At 37.0% G+C, this 25,883-nt stretch overlaps 1 protein-coding gene across 3 annotated transcripts in view; it reads left to right on the top strand.

The window, feature by feature from the left end:
- LOC145943463 (lachesin) overlaps window positions 1-25,883 on the top strand; it is a 227,146-nt gene that overhangs the window by 141,632 nt on the left and 59,631 nt on the right. For all 3 annotated transcript variants that reach the window (XM_083050998.1, XM_083050981.1, XM_083050990.1), the window contains one exon: window positions 5,126-5,316. In XM_083050998.1, the coding sequence (XP_082907124.1) occupies window positions 5,265-5,316 (52 nt within the window). In that variant the 5' untranslated portion in view covers window positions 5,126-5,264. The remainder of the gene's footprint in view (window positions 1-5,125; window positions 5,317-25,883) is intronic.

Here is a 25,883-nt window from a genome sequence, read left to right as displayed (position 1 = left end):
ATTGATTTGCAAGATATTATTATAAGTCTCTTGTTGGAACGAAGTTTGGAACAAATTCGTTGAATTTGTACGATGGCTGCATCACCGAGACGGACGTGAGAAATAACACAGATGAGATACGGGGAAATATTTGATGCGATACAAGTTCGGTAGTTGCGAGTATCTTCAGCGAATATTTGATAACCCCAGGGACGCGCTGTCTAACTTATAACCAGGAAATAACACCGACGAGGGAGGCGGCAAGTGCCGGTATCACTTTGGATTTTGGCCAACTTTCTGTTTAATATAAATGTCCTCGTCAATCTTGCGCGAAGGCCGATTGCGCGTAAACAGGAATTAAAGTCAATATAATTCCGACGAGCCTATATATCTCAATGAATAGACATAGTAGCAAAATGTAAAATATAAACTTAGAAAAAAATCTATTTATAACGTACGAAAATATATCATGCTATTTACTCTTCTTTTTATCATGTTGCGTTGAAATTCAAGGAAATAATTAAACTTATGAGAAAATGGAAATAATAATGATAAAAGAATAAATATTAATGGTAAAAGAAATGTTGCACGATGTCAATCAAATGAGTACGTATTATATTACGTATAAATACAAAGTCCTGACGATGTCATGAACGAATGCTAACAATAAGTAGATATGGACGGATTTTGCGCAGAAAATCAAGAAACGAGAAACCATATTTATCCTCAAATGCAGATCACCCAGTGATAATATAATTATGTAGTTTATACATTTTTATTTCGTTAACTCGCAAAATGAGAATATTTTCGTATTTCAAATCACTGCTGTTAAATTATACTTTGTTGACGCGAGATATCGGTGATCGGGTTATCTACAGATAAACCTAAGAAAAAAACTAAGATGAACGGATGAAACAAGTTAATCATAATCAGATGCACATCCATTGACCTTGACCTATTCATATTTCAATCTGATTTTTAGAGACTCAGACTATTCCTAGATACAACTCTAGCAGTATCGTTTATTAAAGCGAGATTCTAGACTCTTATTCCCGCAATATCGTCGAGCACTTCTCAGGCAGTCGAAATGTTCCGCACGCGACGACGACGATACGAGAAGGACGGCTCGTCGATTCGGCGCGAAGTCGTTTCATCTTGACAAATTCGTAAAAGCGAGGCCGAGGGCCGTAAACCCGTTTCGAAGAAGGTCGACGGAGTCACTGAATATTCACGAATTCGCCGACTTATCTGTCTGTACACCGGGATGCGCTCGTATGTGCGCGCGTGTCTTATACATATTCCGTATGTAGGTAGGTAACCTTTATTGACGCTTCTCTCGCGAACGTCAAAGCATTCGGGAGCATCGTCTGAATAGTGTATCGAATTTGATCATTAACTGATTCATATTTTCGCCAGTATTTCCGTATCTTTCCGCCGACTGCCGGTTTTACTTCGGAGATTCGATTAATACGTTTTGCCGCAAATTTGTAACACCGAAGGGATAATTTTTTAAAACAGTATATATGTATAACGATGATATTAATACGCGAGAAAAAAGGCATTGTTTCAAGTAATTATTATTACATAGAGAAATATTAAAATCTTTTGTGTCTAGTCCAAAAAATTGCTTTTTATAAAATTGGAGATCAATATTCTGAAATTCAATCATTTTTTTTGTAATTTGTTTAACTTTTTTGTAGAATGAATAATTGAAACTGAATATTTTTAATTTAAAAACCGAGAAATGCATAACGTATTATGTATTAAAAATCTCGCTTTTAAATTAAAGGTTAAAATTTTTTTAATTTATTAGATAGATAAAAGCTTTTCTTTTACACGAAAACTTTAGAAAAGCACTTTTTCTTTTAGAAAATTAACTAATTATTTCAAAATCCAATGCTGAAATAAAGATATCAAACAATATTATGAGATTTTTTTCTTAAAACATTTTACAGATAAGGAAAGAAATGACATTTAACACGTAGTAAAATTTATAATTAGAATTTCCCGCAAGTAGCGATCTGCATATATCAGTACGCTCGTCATTCATGCGCATCAAGATGGTGCGTCCGACATTTATTCAAGGAACTGTTTTTCATCCTCTCTCGGACCTCGAGCCTCTATCTATCTCACATTCATTATCACACTCCCGCCCGGGGCCCGCCAATTAATCACGGAAAGGAAATAAGATTTACCAACAGTCGTAGCTGAAAAATAATTATCTCGGCCACATTATCTCGCACGCCAGCCTTTATCACAAACCGCCCATTGCTTATCCTGTAATCTATGCACGTAACATCCTACGCGCCGTTTATCGGCACGATATCCCTTTCCTTTAACCCCTTCTAATACACGTTTTACACTTACAAAAAGACAGGATCGGTAGACAGTAAAATTGATAGAATCGCTTCATCCGTTGCAAGATACATATATATTTAATCATTTATCTTTTATTTTTAAGGCTTATTTTATTTTTATTACGACAAACATATGTGAACTTACTTGTCGCCGACAAGCAAAAGCAGATATATCGTATGTTTCTCCATCGACTGTCCGCGGAAACGGCAACAGTTTGGATTGCCGTGCTGTTTTGCTGATCGCAAACGAGGCAGGCAGGTTACAGGCCAGGAGCGTCGAGAGATAACGCGCGAATACAAATTAACGTTAATCTCATTAGACATTTTTTGCACTTATGTGCAAGAGAGCCGCCGAGTGACTCGTCGCCCTGCGGTCGCCGTTTCCGTCGTCGATTCCGGTGTGGATTCACATCGCCAATAACGAATCGCGACATCGCTCCGGCTTCGTGTTTCGCATTTTACCTCGCCGTCTCGTCCCGATATGCCCACGACGACGAAGAGGGACTGGGTCCTTTCTCCGTATTCTGTTTGCTTTAAACTTGCGAGCATCGATAATCAAGTTGCGCGTTCGTTCATTATGTTAACGTATTATTCTTCGCGCGCTGATGAAACGGAAACAAACGGACGACGACGGGGCGGCACTCGGATGTTTTAGTTCAATTAATGCGCGGCGTTAAACGAGCGATGATCGGCGGAAGGTAGACGGTTGTGAAACACCGCGGCAAGATATTCATATAGGTATTCGTGGAGAGGAGAAGCGTATTATTTAATAATATTTCCCGATAAAAAGACAAAGGTTTCATACAAAACTCGCTTTAGACGATCGATATTTCACGACAAAATACAAGATAGAATTTTATTCATAATTTTATATGTTTCTCTGTATTATAATATACATGTGTATCCTGATATATTTTTTTGTATATGTGTATATATTACTTCTTGTCAAATATGTATGACAAAATTATAAATAAAATTCTGTTTTTGAATTTTCATATTGTAGATCTAAAGTGAGTTTAATAATCAAGATATACAATTTTTACATCTTTATATGGATGTGCATAATATCTCTTATTCTATTATATAATACGCGCTTTTTGCGATACAAATTTTTTTTGTTATACGAACTAAACTAATTTTTTAAACTAAAAAATTGAAGCAAATTATACCACGTAAAATATTAGTTATGTAAATATTGCAAAATCGAAACGTTGCTTATGACACTTACATATTTGGCTGCAATTTTAATCACCCTTATTAATATGTGTGTGCGATCACAGGATGAATGATAATAACCTGGGCAGTGCTCTGATTATTTCATGGCGATCGAAAACCGGATATTCAGGCGGAACTGAATGACATTACTGGCGGTTTATCGTCGCTTAACGCTCGTGTGTATATAATGAACGGAAGTAAATTGTGAATCGCGAACCGTACTGTGCATATTACGCGGGAACTTATGCGGTATTTATAAAATCGACCAACCACTTTACAAGCACCGTAACATCGCTATATTGTCCGCGGTCCGCGTAAGTCATAAAATAATAGACGACAGACACGCGTGATTAATTTCTCCCACGGCGACAGAAAGCGTCTAAAGCGGAAATGCATTTAGGAGCAATTTATCGCCGAATATATACGTGACACGTACTTACATAAACGTGACAAACGTGCTATTTGCATTCCACCCGCATTCGTTCTCGTAAATTCTGCCGGCGCTCATGATAATTTATAAATCCGCAGAAATAACTTATTTTAACTGACAGCGTGCTCGTCAAAATTGTAACAGCAATGTAATTAAATTTATCATGATGTTTATTACTTTATGAATGTAGGTTTATATAAATAATATCGCAATAAAAAAATTATATAGTTCCCGACAAATATCGAGAAACATAATCTAAGAAAAGGTTACAAAGATAGCTACATTTTGGCACAATATTCATTCATTTAACATTAATTCATTCAACATAAAAGTGTTCATTTAACAAAGTATTTCTAAAGAGAAAATTTTCTGCATTGACGTTTGACACAGATAATTATATATTGATTCATATGTTGCAAAATTCAGTTAAAATAAGTTACAATAGGATTAACTCGGGTATGATGGCCATACCGAAAAGATGGCCACAAGCTGCAATTTTTCTAATAATATAATTATTTTTCTGATAATATAAAATTTCGATTAAGTATTTATTGTTTAATTTTGATAATATTACTTTAATCTTCAATGAAGTAATGTGCTAAATATTATTAAAAAATAACAAAAATAATAGTATGCTTTTTGCATTTTAAAAAACTATAGCTATCTTACACGAGTTTACCCTAAATAAAGAAGTTTGAGAAATAAGTACATCGAGATTGCACCAACTGCGCGAATAGCTGCGAAATAATATGAATCTTTATTTCTGGAACGGAGAAACAGGTCGATCCAATTACGTTGATAATTAATCGCGCAGTGACCGTAAACACGGCGTCCAAAATGTCAAAGTAATTTCTTCATTCGAAGGGCAACGGGAGAAATTAACGGCGCTCCGCTCTTAGCAAAGTTAGTGGAGATACGATCGATGAACGTCACCAAGCGAAACGATACGCTCGACCGGAGAGACGCGAACACGACGCGACGACACTGGTGATAGATTTCGATAGATGCAAAGCTGCAACATGTCGACGCGAGAGCGAAAGTTCGCTCGGTGGAAACGAACGATAAAGCGGCGAGCAACAACGACGACGAGGCCCGATGACGCTGCCCGATCGGGTAAATGATCGAACTAACGCTATTGTTTCAGATATGCTATGCGTCAGAGCACCGGAAACGGAGGACCTCGCCGAAGATGACGGGGTTAAGTAGATAAAGGGAGCCGGAGCCTGGTTGCCATCGACGGCGGACGATTCCCTCGGCTCCTCTCTTTCTCATCGCAGCGCACAATGCTCTGCCATCGCGCCCTTGTCGTTCTCTTCGCTGTCAACGTGCCAATCGGTGAGTGACTTCAACTTTTCCCCCGAAGAAGAAGAACTTCTCTCTCTCCATCGAAACGGTTCGATGGAATTTTCGAGAAAACTGACGCGAGTGAAATCTAGAATTTCCCGAGAAATGCACGAGACACGCTATTCACATTTCCAACTACGTATTGTGCATATAAAACTCGTAAAGGAAGTAAATAATGTTCAATATGCGATGGATATTTTATACGTATTACTCGGCAAAGTTAGCTTCCAAGAGTTTTCAGTTGAACTTCAAATAATATCTTGAAAAATTGTACCTAAACACATTATTTTTAGTATATCTTAAATTATTTGTTATACACTTGAAATATATAATATAAATAGTTTATGTCAGAAAATATCGTTCCGCGCCTTATGTCGAAAAAAAAATGGCCAAAATGCATTTATTTATCGAGCAATCGCGATGTAACTAAGAAAATGGAGATGTACATGCACAATTTTGAGCAGCAACTATCTGTCACATATATCATTCCTGGTCCATTACATCGGGCTACGCTTATTGCGATTGACGCGAGAGTCGATACATTGTGAAAGGTGTCCAATACGAAATCTGTTGTGCCCGACAACGAGCAATAACGCAGATGCAACGGGGGCACAATGCCAACGGTGTGTTATATCCGCAGTACGGAAAATAAATAAAGTGTAGCTCGAGTATACCACTTTGCTCCGGGAAGCGTGGCGCTATCCACCGTCGAGCTGTCAGATTCTTGCCCGAATGTTTATCCAATAGCAGTAAATAGAGAAGAAGCGATCGCGTTTTTTTGCAAATATTTCATCCCGTACTGCGTCACGAGATTTATTGCATCGGTTTATTCTATCTTAGTACGCGATATCTAAATACGGATTGTCAAACATTTATCAAACCTCGCTGACGACTTTCTCCTTTTCTACACATAAATAAAATTTTTAAACAAATAATGAACGATAGAATAATAAAAAAATACTATAGTGTCAAATTATGCGTGGCAAACAGCGAGGCGAATTGTATCTATACGTCCAGTTAAGAGTATCTTTAGATTAATAAATCTCAGTAACGATTAAAAATGTTATTAATTCTTATTAAATTAGTTTAAATATATCATCTTCCTTAAATCGCTAACAATTAAGAGAACGATTAACAGAAAGTAAATTCGTGTTTTTATTAATGGTATTTTTATTTACATGTCTATATACAATAGTTAAGTAATTTCTACTACCTAATTGTTTGATTACTTGAATAGGTATCCTGAATACTGTTACCTAAAGGATCGTGATAAAAGCTTAATATCTTGTGTACCGTAGCGTAATTGCTCTTTTTCTGTGATTGATGTACCGATTAACTGCTCGAACAATCGACTCAATGCTACAAATTCGATTTAACCTCAACCGTGCTCGATCTTGACATAATTCCAGCAATAGATAGTAGAGATGTACTATATCGCGTAAAACTTATCGATTATCCGACCATCGACGATTGCGTCGGTGAGTAAGTTGAAATAATATGATTCGCACGCGTTAAAATAATTCCAAAAAATTGAGAGAGAAATTATATATAATTATTTTTCAAACAAATAAATATGTCACGTTTATAAATATCAAATTAATTTTTACATTTATCTCTTAATGATAGTATATATAGGTTAATAAAATTCTCTTTTATTTAAAAAAAATGCAATTTAAAAAGAACAACATTTATATATCCATATAAAACAAAAATAAAACTTCTAGTTATGTTTTTAAATTTTTCAGATATTGAAGGAATATATATATATATATATATATATATACTGAAAATATTTCTCCGAATTTTCTAGAAATTAGAATGTTGAATTATTAGATAAACGATTCAGAAATGACGATTCGGATTTGCTAAATTTCATTTATTTAACTTTTATCTTTGATGTTTTTCGCGTGAAGTAGTTAAAAGGGACCCATAAATCATTTGAAAGCGCGCATTCGGCAAAGCGCGCGCAAGTACAAAATATTCAAATCCGAGTTTATTCAAAATTAGCATGAGTTAGTCGCGAAATAATGAACAAACGTTCGTCGTGAAGTCCGAACCGCGCGAACGGCAACATCTGGTGTTGAGAGAGAGAGAGAGAATACCGTAATACTAAATATACGTATATTATACGAACGCGAGCGCGGTATATACATATATCTCGAATATGCTGCTGCACCCAAAGTGCGTCAGAAACGCCGACGGGCCTGGTCCCTGTCTCTGATGTTTATTGGTATACGAGGAGCATCCACCACACGTTACTAAAATTAATGATAGCTTGTTTAGATTACAGAGTCCACGGACGTAGTTAGCTCCTCCGGTAATCTACTATTGCAATCTGGCTGCGTCACTTAGCCCTTAACACGAGTCTTGAGTTACAAGATGGACCGTAAAAATAAAGCGATAATTCGACCATTAAAAATATGAAGTTTTAATGTGAAGACACATCTCAAATCCACATTATTGCTAATTAAGAATTATACTTAATTAAACTTAACAACATGTGTCGGAAAGAAATGAGAATTGTAAAAAGATATTAGAGTAAGTAGTTGAAACGCGAGTATAATCAGACACTATTTTGTAATTCTTTTTATTTCTGAGATATATACTAGAGAGATTTAAAGCGAATTTACGCAGATTATTTGTCTTGTTCGCCAATATTAATATTAATATATCACCATAGCTATAGGTGTTAAGCACTTAACAACAGCGTTAAAAAAAAAGTCGAGAAAGTAGATGACGTTGATCCGGAGATAGGGTCGCGCAATTTGCAATCGACGGGATATACGTCCTATAATCCGTCCTGTGCAACGCCGACGACGTCCGATGCAGATGCAGCGGAGGATCGGTGCCAAATACGTTATACGGGCCACGGGAAATGGGCACGTAGATCCCAGATATGGCGAGTCCTCCAACGTGGGTCGCCCCAGTCTGGTCAACTTCTGGCCCTGATGTTTATTCGGCGCGAGTGGAAGCGCCGACTGCGCTTGTCGTTCGAATTAATTTACCGCTTGCGGGCCTCCGGTCTCTTCACACAGATATAGATAGAGACAGAGATACGCGCTCAAAGTCAGAAAGAGAGAGAGAGAGAGAGGGAGAGTCTCGACGGTGTTGTTTGATTTTATTCCGTTAGAAATCACACGAATACCCTATATCCACGATTCCGTAGCATCGATATCAATAGAAATTTTGTTTAAATTAATAACAAAAACGATGTTATATTGGTTTATTTTAAGTTTAAAATTATTGTATAATGCTGGATATCATCGCTTAAATAGCTTAAATAATTTCAACTAAATAGCGTTTATACAAATCCAAATATTTTTCGAATAAATCTAATAAAAATAGTGCAATAGAGAGGGAAGCATGGAAAAATGAAATCGAGCGGCTCTCCATTATTTATATACTTTTCAAGCTTGTTCTGCGCAGTTATCGTCTCTTTAGATAGATATTGAAAAACTAAAGCGCATTGTCGAAAATTACTATCAAATTGGCCGCGCAATGTCGTAAAACGATATCCTTGCCAACCGCCAAGGAACACCATCTCACGTTCACGCCATAAAGAAACCGGAATGCCTTATCCACCGCGGTAAGACGCTACAAGTCGGGCGTTTCCAGATGCATCATGAAAAATGCACCCTCCGACGTGTCCAGAACCGACGCAGAATCGGGGAGGTAGACTTTGGAGTGAAGATTTGACTCCGTGAATCGGATAAACGATTGCAAGTGAAGGGAAGAGAAAAAGAGAACGAACGCAATGGAGGTTTTCCTACGTCGGTGACCGGATAAGATTGTTTGTCTATATTTAGGATCACCGGCGAGATTCGTCGATTGTTCCGCGAGGCAACGCCGGCTTCGCTTTTCCACCCCCGGTGCGCGCCTTATCGAGCAAACAACGACCTTTCCGGCCAAATTGGTCGGTCTGACTCAGAACCGAGTAAAACGTGATTAATCGCTCTCCTTTCGCGGGGATGTATCCGCCTCGCCAACCCTTCGGTTATATAGCGATAAACGGATAACCGCGGTCCAGAACCCAATTGAGTCTCGCCCCGTTATAGAACAATCGCTGAACGCATCGCCTTCGATCTAACGAAAAAAACCGATACGGAGGGAGAGAATAGAGAGGGGGGGGGGAGGGGAGAAAAAAAAAGGAAATACGTTCGTTAGGTGTTAGTTCGTTAAACTGATTTTTCTCTCCATCCTTTTCTCATTGTGAAATTTCTCACCTTCAATAGCTAGCATCTCTCGCTTGTCCAAATAATTTAATGATCTGTTTAATAATCGTCAGTTTTCGAGATAAGCGATTTATTGATCAACAGTATATTTCTAAAAATTAATATATTTTTGCTTTTTAGGATATGAAACAAATAATTTTTCTTTCTAAAAATTATTTTGATTTGTATAAATTTTTCCCACTAAATTTTTGACAAAATAATGCCTTTTGTTTTTAGTGAACTGTGAACATTGATATTCTTTTTTAGAAAAATTTTTTATTACATTTGCAAATAATGTAGGATATTGAAAAGTAAAGCTAGAGGCTTGAGTCACATCTTTAAGCATTCCAATATAATTGCGTTATATTTATTTGTCAAAGCTAACTTTCAAATTTTTCGTGCTTTTAGAACGATTAGGGTGATTATCTTCTAGTTTTATTGCCATTAGAAAAGAAATATGGTTGCAAAAGAAAGTAAGGTATGCGTTAAGGTTTAACGCGTTTAATCCTTTCTAAACGGCCACGGCCTTTGAAAAATTACGGCTGTGTATTTCAAAGAACGGAAAAATACCACTTCCTTTAATTACTTTGCTTGTGTGAGTCTCTAGGAAGAGAGGCGTCTACCTGAAAATCGTTATGTTACTTCAAAGCCACTCGGCATTACTGCTTTTAATTGCGAACCGAATAAATTATTCAACTCATTTGACCTTATTGCACTAATTATATATTCTACCACAATTTTTATATAAAATAAAATAAATAAAAATAATCAATTTTTTTAATCAAAATAACTGGACCGATATCTTAGAATTATACGCCCAAACACCAATTTGCAAAATGCGATATTAATAATCAAACAAAAATAGATTGATGCGTAATAGAAGACTCAAGGTTTTTATCAATCCGATTCTTGTCTAATGTACTTGGCTTACACAGATTTTGGTCATTCAGCCAGATATTATGAAAAATCGTGGTCAAGATCAGACTTAAGCGTGACGGATCGTCGCGAATTGCACGAAATTTTATATGGAAAGCAAAGCGAGAGCGAGGTGAGATGTATGCGTATCGAGATATGAGATATAGCTACTTTATCGCCGATCTATCGACACCCTGCATTTCGCAACGCGATTCAAGAAAAAGGGTAAAGCTCTAGCACGTGATCCTTTTATTCTCAGAATGACATTTATATTCCTGGCAAATCGCTTCCGTTTCGCTCGTCCGTCGAAATCCGCAAGACAATACTGATTTTTTTATTAATTTTAATCGAGCACAAGAATTAGTACATATTCGATTTTTGAATGAATTTAAAAACAATTTTTGTATTAGTTGTGTTGTAATAGAAATTCGCTTCATTCTTTGAAAGAAATCTTTAGTTTTTAATTTCAAACATTAAATAAATTAGCTGGAAAAAACATAATTAAGCTACAAATTAAAATTCTGTTAAAATAAAGTTTATCTGAAGTTAACTGGCTTTGACTAAAAAAGACTATAATTTTCAAACTTATATAATTTTGAAATAGCTCGTAATTAAGTCTTTTAATAAGTTGCGTTGGAAAAAGAACGACCTCAAATTAGAAAATCTTTTACACAAAAAATGCCGGATACATGACTAACTTTATCACGTAAACAAGGAAGGGGGTATCTGATTGCGTCCCGTATTTGGCTATGCCCAGTTACAAGTTTACCTGTACTGTGACGTTGTAGTGCATACACACTACAACGATGCTGCACAAGTTCACACGAATGGTTGATCTCGTAGAAGTTTACCCCCGTACCTGGTAGCGGTATTCCATTAACTTCTGTCAACGCCAAGCGCCACAAGCTGCTCGTCCGTGTTCTGAATGCGACAATAAGTTAAAATCAAGCGTTTAGACCTGATCTTTTCGGGGATTTTTACACGACAAATTTCTATACGCGATCGAAGCTTGAAGAAACAATTTCTATTATTGTAACTTATTGACAATTAAAAACTGGGAAAGGAGTTTCTGACTATAATTTTTTTCATTCTGTTATTACTTATAAAACTTATGTCGCGCGATGATGACTATTTTGTATATATGTATATAATATATTCTATCTAATATATATATACCAGATGATACATGTGATAAAAAAATATACAAATAATATAGATTTTTTTCGATTCGGTATTTATATATTGCATAAATTAATGTGTATTAATTATGTGTTAATGTTTACGTAAACTCATTAATATTCTCTTAAAATATCTACTAATGTATACTATGTAAACTCTGTATTTTTCCAGCTTTTACAGTCAAATTGTTAAAGAATCCTAGTTATGTATCGGACCTTATTGTGCTTGTCTTTCAATGCGACCGTGTTGAAGTTCTTCGTCCGTACACGCATACATACCAGAATCGCGAATCCGTGACAGGAGGTCGGGGGTTCGATTTGATCGTATTGCATTACGAGAACGCGCTGCCGGGGTCGCGTCGCATCGCTCGTGGCGAGATTCGAAAGTAGATGGGGAAACGGCGGGGCAGGCGTGCGACAGACAGGCGAGGTAATACATACAATCTCCCTTGTTGTCTGGCATCGGGTTGCCGTAGAAAGAGGATTGGAAGAGACGGAGGAGAAGACTGAAAGAGAGAAAGAGAGGGAGAAAAAGCAAAAAAGCGAGAGGGAAAGAAGTATTTCTAGAACCAGAAGAGAGAGAAAGAAAGGAGAGCAAACGGGATCGAAGTAGACAGAAGCCAGGGGGAAGAGTATGGAACCTGGACAGGAGTCCTGAAGAGCTTTGAAAAGCGTGGCAGCCGCCAGAAGTCTTATAAACAATCCCGGGAGCGACGGAAACCGGGACCCAACTATCCCCGACCTCGCGCAAAGAGGATCAATGGAGAACGGAATGCGTGTAAACAACGGAGAGCTGTTACGTATATGTGTTTGTATGTACGTATGTATATGTACATGAGGATGAGATGGCTGTGTTCTCTCTCTTTCCCTCCCCCTTCCCTCTCTTTTTCTTTCTCATTTCAACATAAACACCTATACACAAACTGCGGAAGGGGATAGCACCTTTCTCCGGAAACGCGGCCAGTGCATTCCTATCAACTGCTCGCATTAGTTCGGTAAAATCTGACAATTACGAAAAACTTGATTATTGGCTTTGTTTTGCAGGATAGTTAAATAAGCACGAGTGAAAAAAGCGCACTAATGAAAATGCAAGTTCTTCCTTCCATTTTCCTTTTACGATAGCTATGAAAGTTTAGAAGCTTTTAGGGTATCGTATTATGTAAGAAAGAATGCATACTTGTTTCGCGATATAATAATAATTGTGTATATAATAATAATACACAATATCCACACGATGAAGATTAATAAATCGATATTAATCGGAATAAAATTTGATTAATTAGAAATAAATCAAGTGGTAAAATGATAACGAGATTAATTTCAAATTTTTGTAACCGAGAAACAGTTTTTTTTCTCAATAATATCTGCCTCTCTCTCTCTCTCTCTCTCTCTCGCAATACCATGTCGTGTTTCCTACATATTTTTCGCTCTAGACTCTAGAATATACATCTTCCTTTCTGATTTTCCAGCCAGTTTCCACGATCCGCGACTCAAGCTCCGCGAAATGTTCCATTCGTCCACATCGATCGGGGGGAAGCCGGCTCATATCGCGCGGTGCACAGAAAATCGACGACAAAAGCGGCAACCTGTTCGCTCGACCTCGGCCATGGAAAATATACGCGGTCCGTGGCGAGGATATCCCGTTCGGAAAATCCTTTTCAGAATCGCGTCCGTCTGCCATTGCTATGTATGACGCACAGACAGCTCGTCGGCGTACCCATCTTGCATTATGCATCCCATCATAATGCAACCCTCGGGGGTTGAAGCGTAGAGGGAGAGAAAGAGAGAGAGAGAGAGGATGGGGCGCTGTAGAAGGGTGCGAGAGGCGCCAGATTCGCGAATTCCTTTTGCCTGTTTTGCAATATCCTCTCGCATGCACCCAACGACCCATCCTGCGATATCCTGCGCGCGCGGCGCGTCTATATATCTGCTTAACACATAATCCCAGCCCGTAGGATATACTTGGCATTGCGTTCACGTGCGATCGGAGAAACCGTTTCCACCTCGCTCGTTTTCTGATTATGAAATTATATCGCGCCCCTGAGAATATCGACGTCGCGATTAGGCAAAATCCCGACGCCCCTCTCGGAGAAGTGTATTCTACTGATCGCTTCTCTGCTCCCGCCGGATATCTCCTCGTGTACCCTATTTGCCTGGGATAATTTCAATTATACAGAATATTTGAAAAGTCGTACGTTTTCTCTCTCTCTCTAATTCTATCGCGGATAAAAATTTCGCTCAAAAGACAATAATTGTTTCCATCGAAATATTTATGATACTTGATTTTTGCAATTAATTATAGTTCTTTTTAATAAAGAGAATTTTTTAAATAATATTATTGAATTTTACTTGGTCAAATATAACATAAAAGAACAATTAATAGTTGATCATTAGTTTTAACGATTATCCTCGACTAGATTTTACAAAAGAAAATATTGACACTTAAATAGCGTAAAGGAATGAGACTGTTATTTTTCACTAACCGGGTTTTTCTGTGTAAAATCTAAAATAACACGAAGCAGATTCTCTTACACTTGCCGTTAAATGCAGTTCTGCGAGTCGCGCTATTCGTTTCCTTTTATCTCGGCTTAAACAAGAACGCGGTCCGTGCGGAGGCTTAAACGATTCCCCCACGCCATATTTAGGCGGATAAGGAATCTCTCATCGGAGGAAAATGAGTGCCTCTCTTGAGGAAGTGAAACACAACTTTGCCAAGCGAGAAAATAATAACGGAATAATAACGGAAGACCATCGCGTCTTTGATGAGAATTTTATCGCGTTACGAACAAAGCACTTCGCGTCTTTAATATCACTCTTATTAAAATTGACCAATTGCCAGCCCCTTTATTCTCTCACTACATTGCGGTCAAGAAGAGAGAAGCGTTCCTACATAATTAAGGAGTTCTCTCTTTAGAAAAATCATTTAGAAACAAAAGCGTAGAGTACCTATATATACACAGTATATACAGTATTGAGAAAATCGATAATAATTTGTCTTCGGTAAAATTTCACCGTTTTCTCGATTATTAATTATTTAACTTGCGTTTATCGATAACTTTATTAAAATTTTAATGGCCATTTCAGAGTTTTTAATGTAAAATAATCGTGCCTCTTCAGTCACTCATCGCAGAGTTTATATACGCAGGTATAAACCTGCGCTAGCGTGCCAAAACTTAAGATGTTTAATAAACTTTCGACGTGTAACGAAGAACTTCAGCCACTCATTATGCGGAAATAACACCAACAAAAGAGAACACATTTATCAATCGATTTTTCGAAAGAGCTGTGGCGTTTGTCGTTATGCACAAATGTGTCAAAAAAATAAATAAGGTAAACAATGGCCAGAACAAAAGAATATATAAATCTTGCATTTCCGATATACATACATCGTATGTTAAGTATTTATAATCGTAAAAAATAAAGAATTTCTTTCACGGTTCTTTTTTGCAACGAAATAAACTTAAAAATTAAAATGCATTAAATATATCAGCTGTGCGATTACGACGTAAATCCGATTTTAATAATTTTATTGCCACACTATGCGATATTTCATTGATTCGCATCCGCGCGACCGTGTATATTTTTACTTTTAAAAACAAACTTATCACTGCGCACATTCCAGCACGACGAATCGACTTTATTTTTTCCGACGCGATCAGGGTCACCAAAGCCAACCGAAGCGAGACAGCATAACGGATACACAAATATTGCGTTTCACGTAAAAAATACCCCGCGGAGATGCGCTAAAACTGAAACAGAAAAAAAAGGAATATTTCCCGCGCGACACACATAGAGCCATGCGATCTCACGGCATCTCTCTTCAAACCGATATGAGTCCACGTTCATGAAAGCCCGAACGGAATCAATGAAACTGCGTTGTGGAAATGTCATATGAAATTCTCAAAACGGGAGTTTAGTTCCCGTTTTACATTATAAGAAAAAACAGTCGGACTAAATCTGTAAACTTTCAACCCTCTATTCATAGATGTGTTTCTAACGATCCCAAATAAAACTGCAATTCTATAGAAATATCTTCAAAAAAATAGTTAGACTACAAATCTTAACCGAACAATATATACACATCCGATTTAATTTTATTATAGAATAATGTCCGCACATATAAATATATTAAAGTAAATTTTTAAATATACAATATCGCAGAAATTTTTTCTCAATGTTGCATATGGTTTGAGAACTTCATCATCAATGCTACTGATAACGTTGCGATCCTGTGTTGACAATTCCTCTAACTAATCTCCAAATTCAACGACGTACGGATGCAGATTGTCTTTTGAAAATGGCGGCCAAAGAGGAAAAGAGGAACACGGGCGACGACGAGAGTCTCGAAACGCGAGCGAGCTATGCAACTCGCGTGAAATAACTCTGAAGAGTGATTCCGTTGGCAGGCAGAGAGAGGGATATGTAACGTATGTAACGTAACGCGGCGGTGTCATCTGTGCCCGTGGCTATTTGTCCGAATCCCGTGCGAGCGAAAGAGGGTAGGTACACGCGTAGTATAGGACGTACTCTCGCCTCGCATCCGACGCGGCTCGCGCTATCAAAAGAGCGCGGACGACGAGCTCTGCGCCGGCGTTGATAACGGCTCGCCGCCGTTCATATTTTACGCCGCGCTCATCAATAATTCATGCCGTGAATAATGCGCCGCTGTTTCGCGTTACTTTATACCGGGGGTCTCCTTCCTTCCTTCCTTGCCCATCTCCTACATTCTGTGGGGACGTGGGATGGAAAGAGGGAGAGGGTGGTAAGAGTCTTCCTTCGGGGGAGAAGCCTCCTCTCCGACAGGACCGAGGTCGGAGGTGCGTATCCGGTCGAGACACTCTTATCTCCAGGTCCATCCACCGAAACGGAGACACGCTTCGGTCTGACCGCTCGCGAGGGAGAGTTGGCTGTGTGAGACTGGCTTTTTTTATTCGACCGGCTCTCGAGGAAGGTTTCCTTAGGATAGTCGGGATGAAAGGCGTGTCGCATCCGGCCCCAGCTTCCGGCTAATAGATTCTCACTCTCTTTTAACCTTTACATACTTCTTTAATTCGGGGAACTTTATATTCACATCTCGATCAAATAGATTATAAATTCGAGCAGATTGTAATGGCGAATGTCTTAAGTCAAATAGCATTTTCTTTTTTGTAAAAAAATGAAACAAATAAAAATTGAAATAATATTTTAGAATCATTTGTGCAAAATACTATCTTGATCTTAATTTTATCTGAAAACATTGATTAAAATAAAAAAAAACATTTTTCTATAAGATGTGTTTATATCTGTGAATTTACATATAATATAATTAATTTTAATTGTTCTCACTATTAATTTTTTTTATTTTAAAAATTATTAAAATATAATGGTAGCACATACATACGCAATATACACGATAAATTAAAAATTTGCATTTTTTTTCTACGAAAAATTTGCATACCACCTTCCGTATCCACCTTCCGTACTTTCATATAATTGAGAAAGAACGTTTGAAAAAATACATTGAATGTGCCATTGTTATTACTTCTCAGGTATTTCTCTGTTTCAGAGTAGTTTTCTCGCAAAGACAATACTCATTCCAGCACATTCCAGTTTGCCGTTCTCTCGCAAGAGCCTTGCACGCGTGCGGTTTGTTTTAATCTTTGCAATAGCATTCACTTGGTCACGTCATCGTTCGTACCGTGAAAAATGGCGCACGCCTTGTTTCGCCTTAACTGCATTCTCCTATTGTCCCATTTACCGGGACAACCACGTTCTTTGCGACATACACACACACACACACACACACAAACACACAAACACACTTCTGTTCATTTTGTAAAATGAAGGCACATAGCTTCTACATTTTTCCTCCCCAATGACCGCAAGTATTAACTTAACGTCTCGTATATAACATTTGTTTTATATCGGCAATCTTTAGGAAAAATTAAATATGTACAATTGTAAATATAAATAAGTAGTTAATGTTTTTCTTTATGAAAAATTTATTTAGACTGAAGAGAAACTTATTTAAATGAAATTTAAAGATTTTAAAGACGAAAGTTATTGTAGATTATTTATTTAAGAAGTCGATAATTAAATACAAGCATTTTCTTATTTTTATTGTACTAAAAAAAGTACATTTATAATTGTTTCTATCACAGTTCTATTACATTTTTAAAAAATTGTAAATTATATTATTACTGCTAAGAGAAATTATCAATTTAAAAAAAAATTAATGCTTTTTCCTTTTGACACAAATTATAAAACTCGGCGTTTATTGTTAGTTTAAATCTTATTAAAAATGTAATTGATGATGATTAATAAGATTATAAATTACATGACATTACATAGGAAAAGAAGACATAAATCCATTTTGCGACTTAAATTGTGAATTTGACAGCATTAAAATAGATATCAGATATTTGTTTAATGTACTTAATATAGCATGCGCAACAGACATATACATACACACGATATTTCTATTGTATTATTTTCAAATTATCAGCTCTTAAATGTGATTAAAACGAGACAGTTCTATTCCTATCCGAGACCTATAAATTATCAGCCCTTAAATGTGATTAAAACGAGACAGTTCTATTCCTATCTATATAAGCTAAATTCGTAGCAGAATGTCTCTAAGTTAAAGAAAAAAAGTATTTCCGTGCATGTACAAGTTTCTTGGTCAGCTTGATATAGTATTCTCTCATTCTTATCATGAAATTTTATTTAAAGTTACATTTTTCAATAGATTTGATATCGATTTTTTTCTCAATAAATATGTCAAATATCAAATGTAATTCAATTTCGGAAAAAAAAGATCCATTATGTACAGAGAATTATGCGGAAAACATTCATCAATCATGAATATCATTAATAATAAATGATAATAGTTCCAATTTTATATGCGCCGTACTTTTTATAACTTTGTAAAAATAAAAATATATACATGTAACAGATTTTTAAAAATAAATATATTTCCGCTCTTACATTGAAACGTTTCCTATAGAATATCGATGCGAACAATTTTTAGTAACATATTCGTCATCCGCTATTCTGCGGATTGATTTGAATTTTCAGATTGATGAATAATGGATTTATGATTTATCCGCTTGTTACGTAATGCAAAAGATATGTACTTATCTTTCTCTAAAAAAAAAAAAGTTACATTTTTTTTACGTTACATTTCTCTTCGATTTCATACTTGAAATTTCTCGAGATATCTCCAACGAATTAACATAAGAAAATACAACTTTTTGCGAATTATGCTCACAAGAGAAAATCTTTCAATATTAATGAATTGATTTTTGTCAGTATAACGGTACCTTTAGGTAATGTCTTCTTATCGCTATTATTTTATAAGTTACTAATTTTATAAACGTGTTATAATTATTAAATATTTAATTGAATTAAATTTTTCGATTACATTTTTTTGACGGCGAAAACCTTTATATAACTCTTTTACTGCTTTTCCCAGCTACATAGTACTTTGTAAGAAAAAGTTAGCGTGTTTCGGTCGTCAAACGGATATTTTCGGCGATGGAACGAACTTATCAACTGTCCCTAGAATCCGGAAAGGAAACGATGGTCGCTCAACCTAGCCTGATCGCTTCTCACGCGCTTTATCCTCTCCTCGTCTCTCTAAACCTCTCAAGCTGTCTTCATAGAAGACGTTTTACCGGGAATCCCCATATCTCGCTCGCGCATCGGGCCGTAGAGATAGAGAAAAAGAACCGGCCAGGGTTCCTCAAGATACGAAGACTCGATGTTTCGTGTCAAATTAGCGAGAAAGTAGTGGCGTCTCGTCCCGCGGGAGATACCGCTTCGCGTAACACGCTGCAATCGTGTAAGGGACGATGGGATTTAAGAGATATCCCGCAGCGCGGCTCCCGGCTCCCCGTAATTCAAGTTCATATATTGGAGGATTCCTTGTCGCAGATCAATGCGACGTTTCCCGCGGGGGATGTATCCCTGTCAACTTGTTCCGCGATGCTCTCGATACAATCGTGCGAAAAAATTGGATCGCGAAAGTTTTCTTATTCGATCGACGAAGATAATTTAACGCCGTTTTTAATTTATTATCGCGTTTATTATAAAAAATAGTTTCAAAACTTTCACTAAAGAACAGTTCAATCAACAATTGTGATTTTGAATTAAGCAATATAAATTGTATAGAGACGTGAAAGTTTTCTTATTCGATCGACGAAGATAATTTAACGCCGTTTTTAATTTATCATCGCGTTTATTATAAAAAATAGTTACTATAACTTTCATTAAAGAACAGTTCAATCAACAATTGTGATTTTGAATTAAGCAATATAAATTGTATAGAGACCCATCCCTTTGCTATTTCTTTATTTTCAAAAAACGCAAACAAACTAATATAGAGCGTATTAATAATATGCTTTCAAAGCCATGCAATGTAATTTGTTTCTATGAGCTTAAATTTTTTGTCAGTTCTTTTATGGACGGATTTCCATCTGAATCAAGAGAATTATGCCTAATGAACCATTATCCTCAAACGGACAGAAATTTCATCCTGATAAGCTAATTGTGATAAAATTACGTTTATATCCATCCTTAAAGCGGCATTCATCTCGTCAGATGGTACTTCGTTCTGTATTACGTATCATGTGCTCAAAATTACGCAAAATTAGCGTCATTGCATTCAAAGCGAATCTATGACAATGTCAGCGTATGGCCAGAATTGATTCGACGAGAACAGTTTTGGAACACCGAGATGGTCCATTTCCGACCAGCCGATCGGCAAGAATATATAAATGTCCTAGATATAAAATATATAAATGTCGAGAAGAAGAGAGAAGAGGAAAGAGACTCAAAGATACACGCACATGTGCGTGAGCGACACGCGGCTCCGGAAGGCAGAAATTTCATGTCATACATGCCACGCTTCGCTTCAGAATATATCGTCGCCCGATAAGAAGCGCGTCCGACTTCGCTTCCTCTCTAACTCGATATATCGAGAGACGGAGGCATGTCATCTCGAATTTTGAGGGCTCGTCGACGCCTCTGGTTGAATGGCACCGAAGAGACCGAGAGAGAGCGGGAGAGTTGGGAGAGAAAATCGGAACTTATATATTATTCAGAGACATATAATTCTCGTCTTAAGTATATTTCTCGTCTTAAAATATACAAAATATAACAAATATACATTTATATGTAGAATAATTAATGAATTAACACAAGACAATTATTCGGATAAGTAAAGTGAATTATAAAAAGTGGAGATATAGAGAACAAGAGGGGAATATGATTGAAATTGCGGAGCGGAATATCTCAAGGATTATATAGATTTTGTTTATAATATTCAGGCTTTTGAGAGAAAACACGATCGAGGTATAACAAATGATTTTGCGTGTCTCTCGAAGATACGACGGGCTGCTTTCGAGCTTCTCGATTCGTTTGTGAACGTATTATAGCGGTAAGAAGCACTTGATTCCGCTGTGTGTACCGAAGCAACTCGGTGACAAGGAGAAAGGTATCGAAAGCCTGAACGAGAGTCGAGACCTCATCAGCATCTTCGACGCAGGGAACAGCTCGCGACAGGAATAGAAAACAACGAAAGGAAGCGATACGAAGGGTGCGCGCGGCTTCTGGGAGGACAGGCGAAAGGATTACAAACGAAAGAAGGCTAGGATAGCAAGCTGGCAGACGGAAAAATACATGGAAATAACAGTGGCGCCGGGTAAATATACGTTACTCGAAGAAAAGGGAACTAGTTGCACGTAGCTGACGCGGCGGTATTACAAACGTGTACCTAAATTAAAGGTGCAATTTTCATAACTATTTGTTAAAATTAGCTCTGGAGCTTATTTAATTAAATATCTGCCTCTTTTTTTAGATTCATTATTAATCTTCTTCAAGATTGCTATTATTTATTGAGTATCTCAACGTTAATAATATTGATATTGGATTGACTGTTTTATAAATATCGATAGGTAGGAAATAATATCGATATAAATAAGATATAAATATTTCTCTTCTATTTGAATATAAATAGACTTATAGATAAATAAAATTTCATATATAATATATAATAAAATATTGCGCGACGATATTTCCGGGCATTATTGCTTTTATTTGTATAATTGCATTTAATTTATCTGTGGAAGCACAAATCATATCTTTTTCAAGCATTGCTTTTATCTCAAAAGAGCTTCACGATGAGGACGGGTCCAGTAAAATTTACACGTTACAGTCTGTACGCATGATCGATGCTTACAATCCTCATTGCCATCTCCCATCGCTTCTATAATCGCTTCTCTCTCTTCTTTTTCTCCTAAAAGCTACACGCAGAGAAATCTCTTTAATACTTTGCCTCGTCCGCTGCGCCGATTACGTCTTTATAGTTATTTTTCTTTATGAGCGATCAAAGTAAATCGAGAACGGCAAAGTAGCGAGAGGAATTAGAGAAGGTGGTGGCCAGAGGAAAAAAAAACGGGGATAAAAAGAAGTTGAAGAAGAGACTGCAGAAGAGGGGATGGAATGATGCGTGAAAAAGAGCGAGAGATGTAAAGAGCGCGCGCAGAAAAGCGGATTCGAAAGATGCGGAAAAAGGCAAATGAGAGGAAAAAATCAAAGGAAAAGGTCGAGGAGAGGTTAGACTCGTAAAAGATGCGACTGAGGTCGTCGAAAAATGAAAAAGAAAAAATAGGCAAAAGGATGAGATCGAGAAAGAGAGGCACGAGATAAGGGAAAATATAAAAACCGTACTTGAAAACGGGCGAAAGAGAAAAAAGAGAGACGGCGCCGCGAGAAATTGTAAGGAAGGGACGAAAAATAAAAACGGGAGTAGAGAGTCGAATAGTTTCCTTTTGTTATTGATAAACTCGATAACAAAAAGGAAAATCGGTGGATCGCGAGAAACACGTACCTAGCAATATAGGGCGAGCAAAAAGAGAGATCGAAAAGGAGAAAACGAGTAGAATCGTTGGCTAGGAAGTGTACAAGAGCGAGAATTTCGGAATGGCGGAAAGAATCCCGATGGTAACGGAACCGAAAATATATAAGATGAGAAAAGAAAGAAAAAGAGGAAGGAAGGAAGAAGAAGAAGAAGAACAGGGGAGAAAAGAGAGTGACGTGAGATTTGGCCAGGTGCTGTGACACATAGGGACGACACGTCTGGACATACTCGTGGCAAAGACAGTGGATTCAGGAGCCGCTGTTTGCTCACACCCAATCAAAGGTCGAATCTTTCTTTCGGTTATCTTCCGTACGTGAATCACGCGCGCGTATATGTATGTGTGTGTGTGCATGCATGTGTATGTAATTTTAAATACATGTGGCGAACCGGAGGGCACACTTTCGCGCGATCGCTTTCCCGACTGCCATCTAATCCCCGAACATGCTCCGACTCAGTTACTCTACGGCAGACATTCCCGTGGGATCCACGTGGGCATGTCCACGATTGCTTGCCCGATGCAAGCTTAGCCTGTTAATCGAACGTATACGTCCGATGAAATCAACTCGCCAAATCTATCGAAGTGGTAAAACACCGTTGCCGAGCTTGTAATGCACTATACTTGTGTGTGTCCTCGGATTATCTAATAAAATTTTTATTCTTTAATACTCGCCAACATGGAAAGAAGATGAATGTCGGCTCCTTATCTCTTGAACTTTATTCCTACTTTATTCCCGTGAGAGTATCATCGTCGTTGGATTATTTTCAATGTATATATAAATTTTCTAAAATTTTATTTTTTTAATTTTAATAATATACGCACGTGAATCTTTCATTTATCTTTCGACCCATTCTACTTCGTGTCTTATATTGTGATAGCTTATTTTATTATATATTTTATTATGATTTAATAATATATAGAAAATGAGCATTTTTAAAAGGAAATATTGTTTAAATTCTATTTCTATCTTAGCTTGAAATATTTATGATTTTATATAGAAATAGAAGAAGCGAATGATCGAAGAAAAATAATTTTTAATAAGTTTAAATATAGATGATATAAAAATGAATTATTCCCTATTATTGATAATTTAATTTGTAAATTATTCTAATTTTTAATATTGGAGAGAAAGATAGGGAAATTGATTTGTATTATATATAATATGATCTAATGTATATTTTCGTTCACTAGTTCCAACTTGGAGTTTAGTTGAATAATATGTATTATTTCTAGTAAAAAAAATATTGAATATGAAATATATCATAATAATAACACACACACACACTTTTTTTTATCTCTAATAATAGATATCAATTTACCTTAATTTAGAAATCAAGGCACTTATTTATAAAGACAAAGAAATTCGAAGAAAAATAATTCAAAAGAAAATACACACGTTTGCGGAAATCGCTGTGAAAACAGTCAGCATTCTGCTTTCTCCGCCGGCTATACATAACTTATGTTTGCGGCGTTATATCTCTCAACGTGTGTATGTGCACCAGGGTTTGGTGGTACATCGTATAATTTCATCTTGCGTGTCGAGACGTGTTGGGGAAGAAACACGTGTAAGCGAGCGCCCGACGCGGCGGGAATCCGGCATAAAATGAATGTAAGACGTACAGGGAGCATTTTCACGCAAGTTCTACCGCGTACATAAATTCTCTCTTTTTCAAAATTAATAATAAACGCGTGTCTTACGTGTCGCATTTATCATAGAAACATTCGTACGAAATAAACTTGTCAGCGCGTCATTTAATATATTATTCTATAAGAGTAATGTATTAAATTGTTTAGCGCAAAAGAATATATTAATAAAGTTATGTACAAAATATCATAAATCTCTAACATCTTTTTGATTACGATATGTTTAACAATGGCGAGTCTTTCGGCGTGTGGAAGGACATTCATGCGAGGACGATCGAAAATCACATTCGAGACAGAAGGATATCGCTCCCCGAGGGATGCGAGGGAGTTTGCTTTTCGTCGAATTTCCGCTCTCGAGACTGATTCCTCGGCGGGCCACGTCCGTCCGGCCAGACGTTCTCGAAAAGGAAACGGACGTTCACGTAATTTCAATGACCATCCGTCGTGCACGACCGCTAATTTCAGCTGCGCAAGAAATCCCTCCGTCCCTCTGGCGCACCTTAGAGCATTGCTTCACGTGCTCGGGGAAAAACGGGAGAGAATTTCTCAAAGAACGTCGGGTAAATTAAGTCGAGAATTCTCTAGCTGGTAAATCGCAGTCTCTCCCTCGGAATTAATTACTTATTCATTTCGAGTAAAGTAAAGTACTAAAATTTTTTCGCCTTAGAGAAAGATGCTGCCTGCACAAGTTACGTTAAAAAAATTACAATAAACAAATCCATCCAGACATTTAAATAAGTCAGGTACGTGTCTCCAATTTTATTTTAAATATTAATTTCCGCAATATTTTTATCAACGTTCATTGAGATATAAATATCAAGCTACTTTCCATAACTACTTAAAATTTTTATCGAAAAAATCGAATCGTTAATAACGTTATTCGTTCGCTATGACAAAGTATTGAACTTTTTCATTATTCAACGACTATTAACTCATTCAGACAAATATCATTATATCCATTGAAGTCCGATAAACATAATTTTCTCGGCGCGAGAGATATCTGAACGGTGCATAAAATAGCCGCGATTGCGCTGCATTAAACCTGTAACGAAATATCACCGCGCGGTCAATGCTATCGGTGCGATGGCAATTAACTTTTCTCGTATTGATATAGGTTGCGGTGCTTATTTTAGCAAATATCCTTTGGACGGTCGCCATTTATTGTGCCAATTCGATCAAAATTGTACTGAGAAAGAAAAAAAAGAGCAGAAGAGAGAAAGCGACAAAGTGAGATGAACGATGAGAAATAATCGATTTGCCGATCTGTGAAGAGGTAAAATAAATTGTGTAAATATTAGCTCCCGCAAAAGTGGTGGTTATGGAAAATATTTTTAATCCTTTCGAGAAACGCGAAGAAAAACGAAGCCGACCGGGATGTCCAATGGACATCTCGTTTCGCGAATATTGATATTTCCCCGTTCTCACCGCAGTGTGGAGAAACACTCTCGCACGCATTTGTTGAGAAAACATAGCTGCCACAGAATCGTTAATACCACGTATCGAAACTTCGCGCTAGTGCGAGTCGGTGTTTTCAGTTTTAATATATGCAAACACAAAGTCTTGCGCATATAAATGCGCCGAGGGGATACTTCGTATAGAATAAAATTACATATAGATTAGCATAGGATACTGTAATGAATACTTGAGGTTATTTTGCGCGTAAAAGCAGTTCCGATATTGAAATATAAACTGTTCACGATCTGAAAATATTT

The sequence above is a fragment of the Prenolepis imparis genome, unplaced genomic scaffold, assembly GCF_030444845.1.
Source record: "Prenolepis imparis isolate NDT839.2.m4 unplaced genomic scaffold, iyPreImpa1.0 SCAF_1, whole genome shotgun sequence".
NCBI classification, from domain to species: domain Eukaryota; kingdom Metazoa; phylum Arthropoda; class Insecta; order Hymenoptera; family Formicidae; genus Prenolepis; species Prenolepis imparis.
The sequence above is the reverse complement of the archived record's forward strand: the minus strand, read 5'-3'. Positions and strand labels throughout refer to the sequence as shown.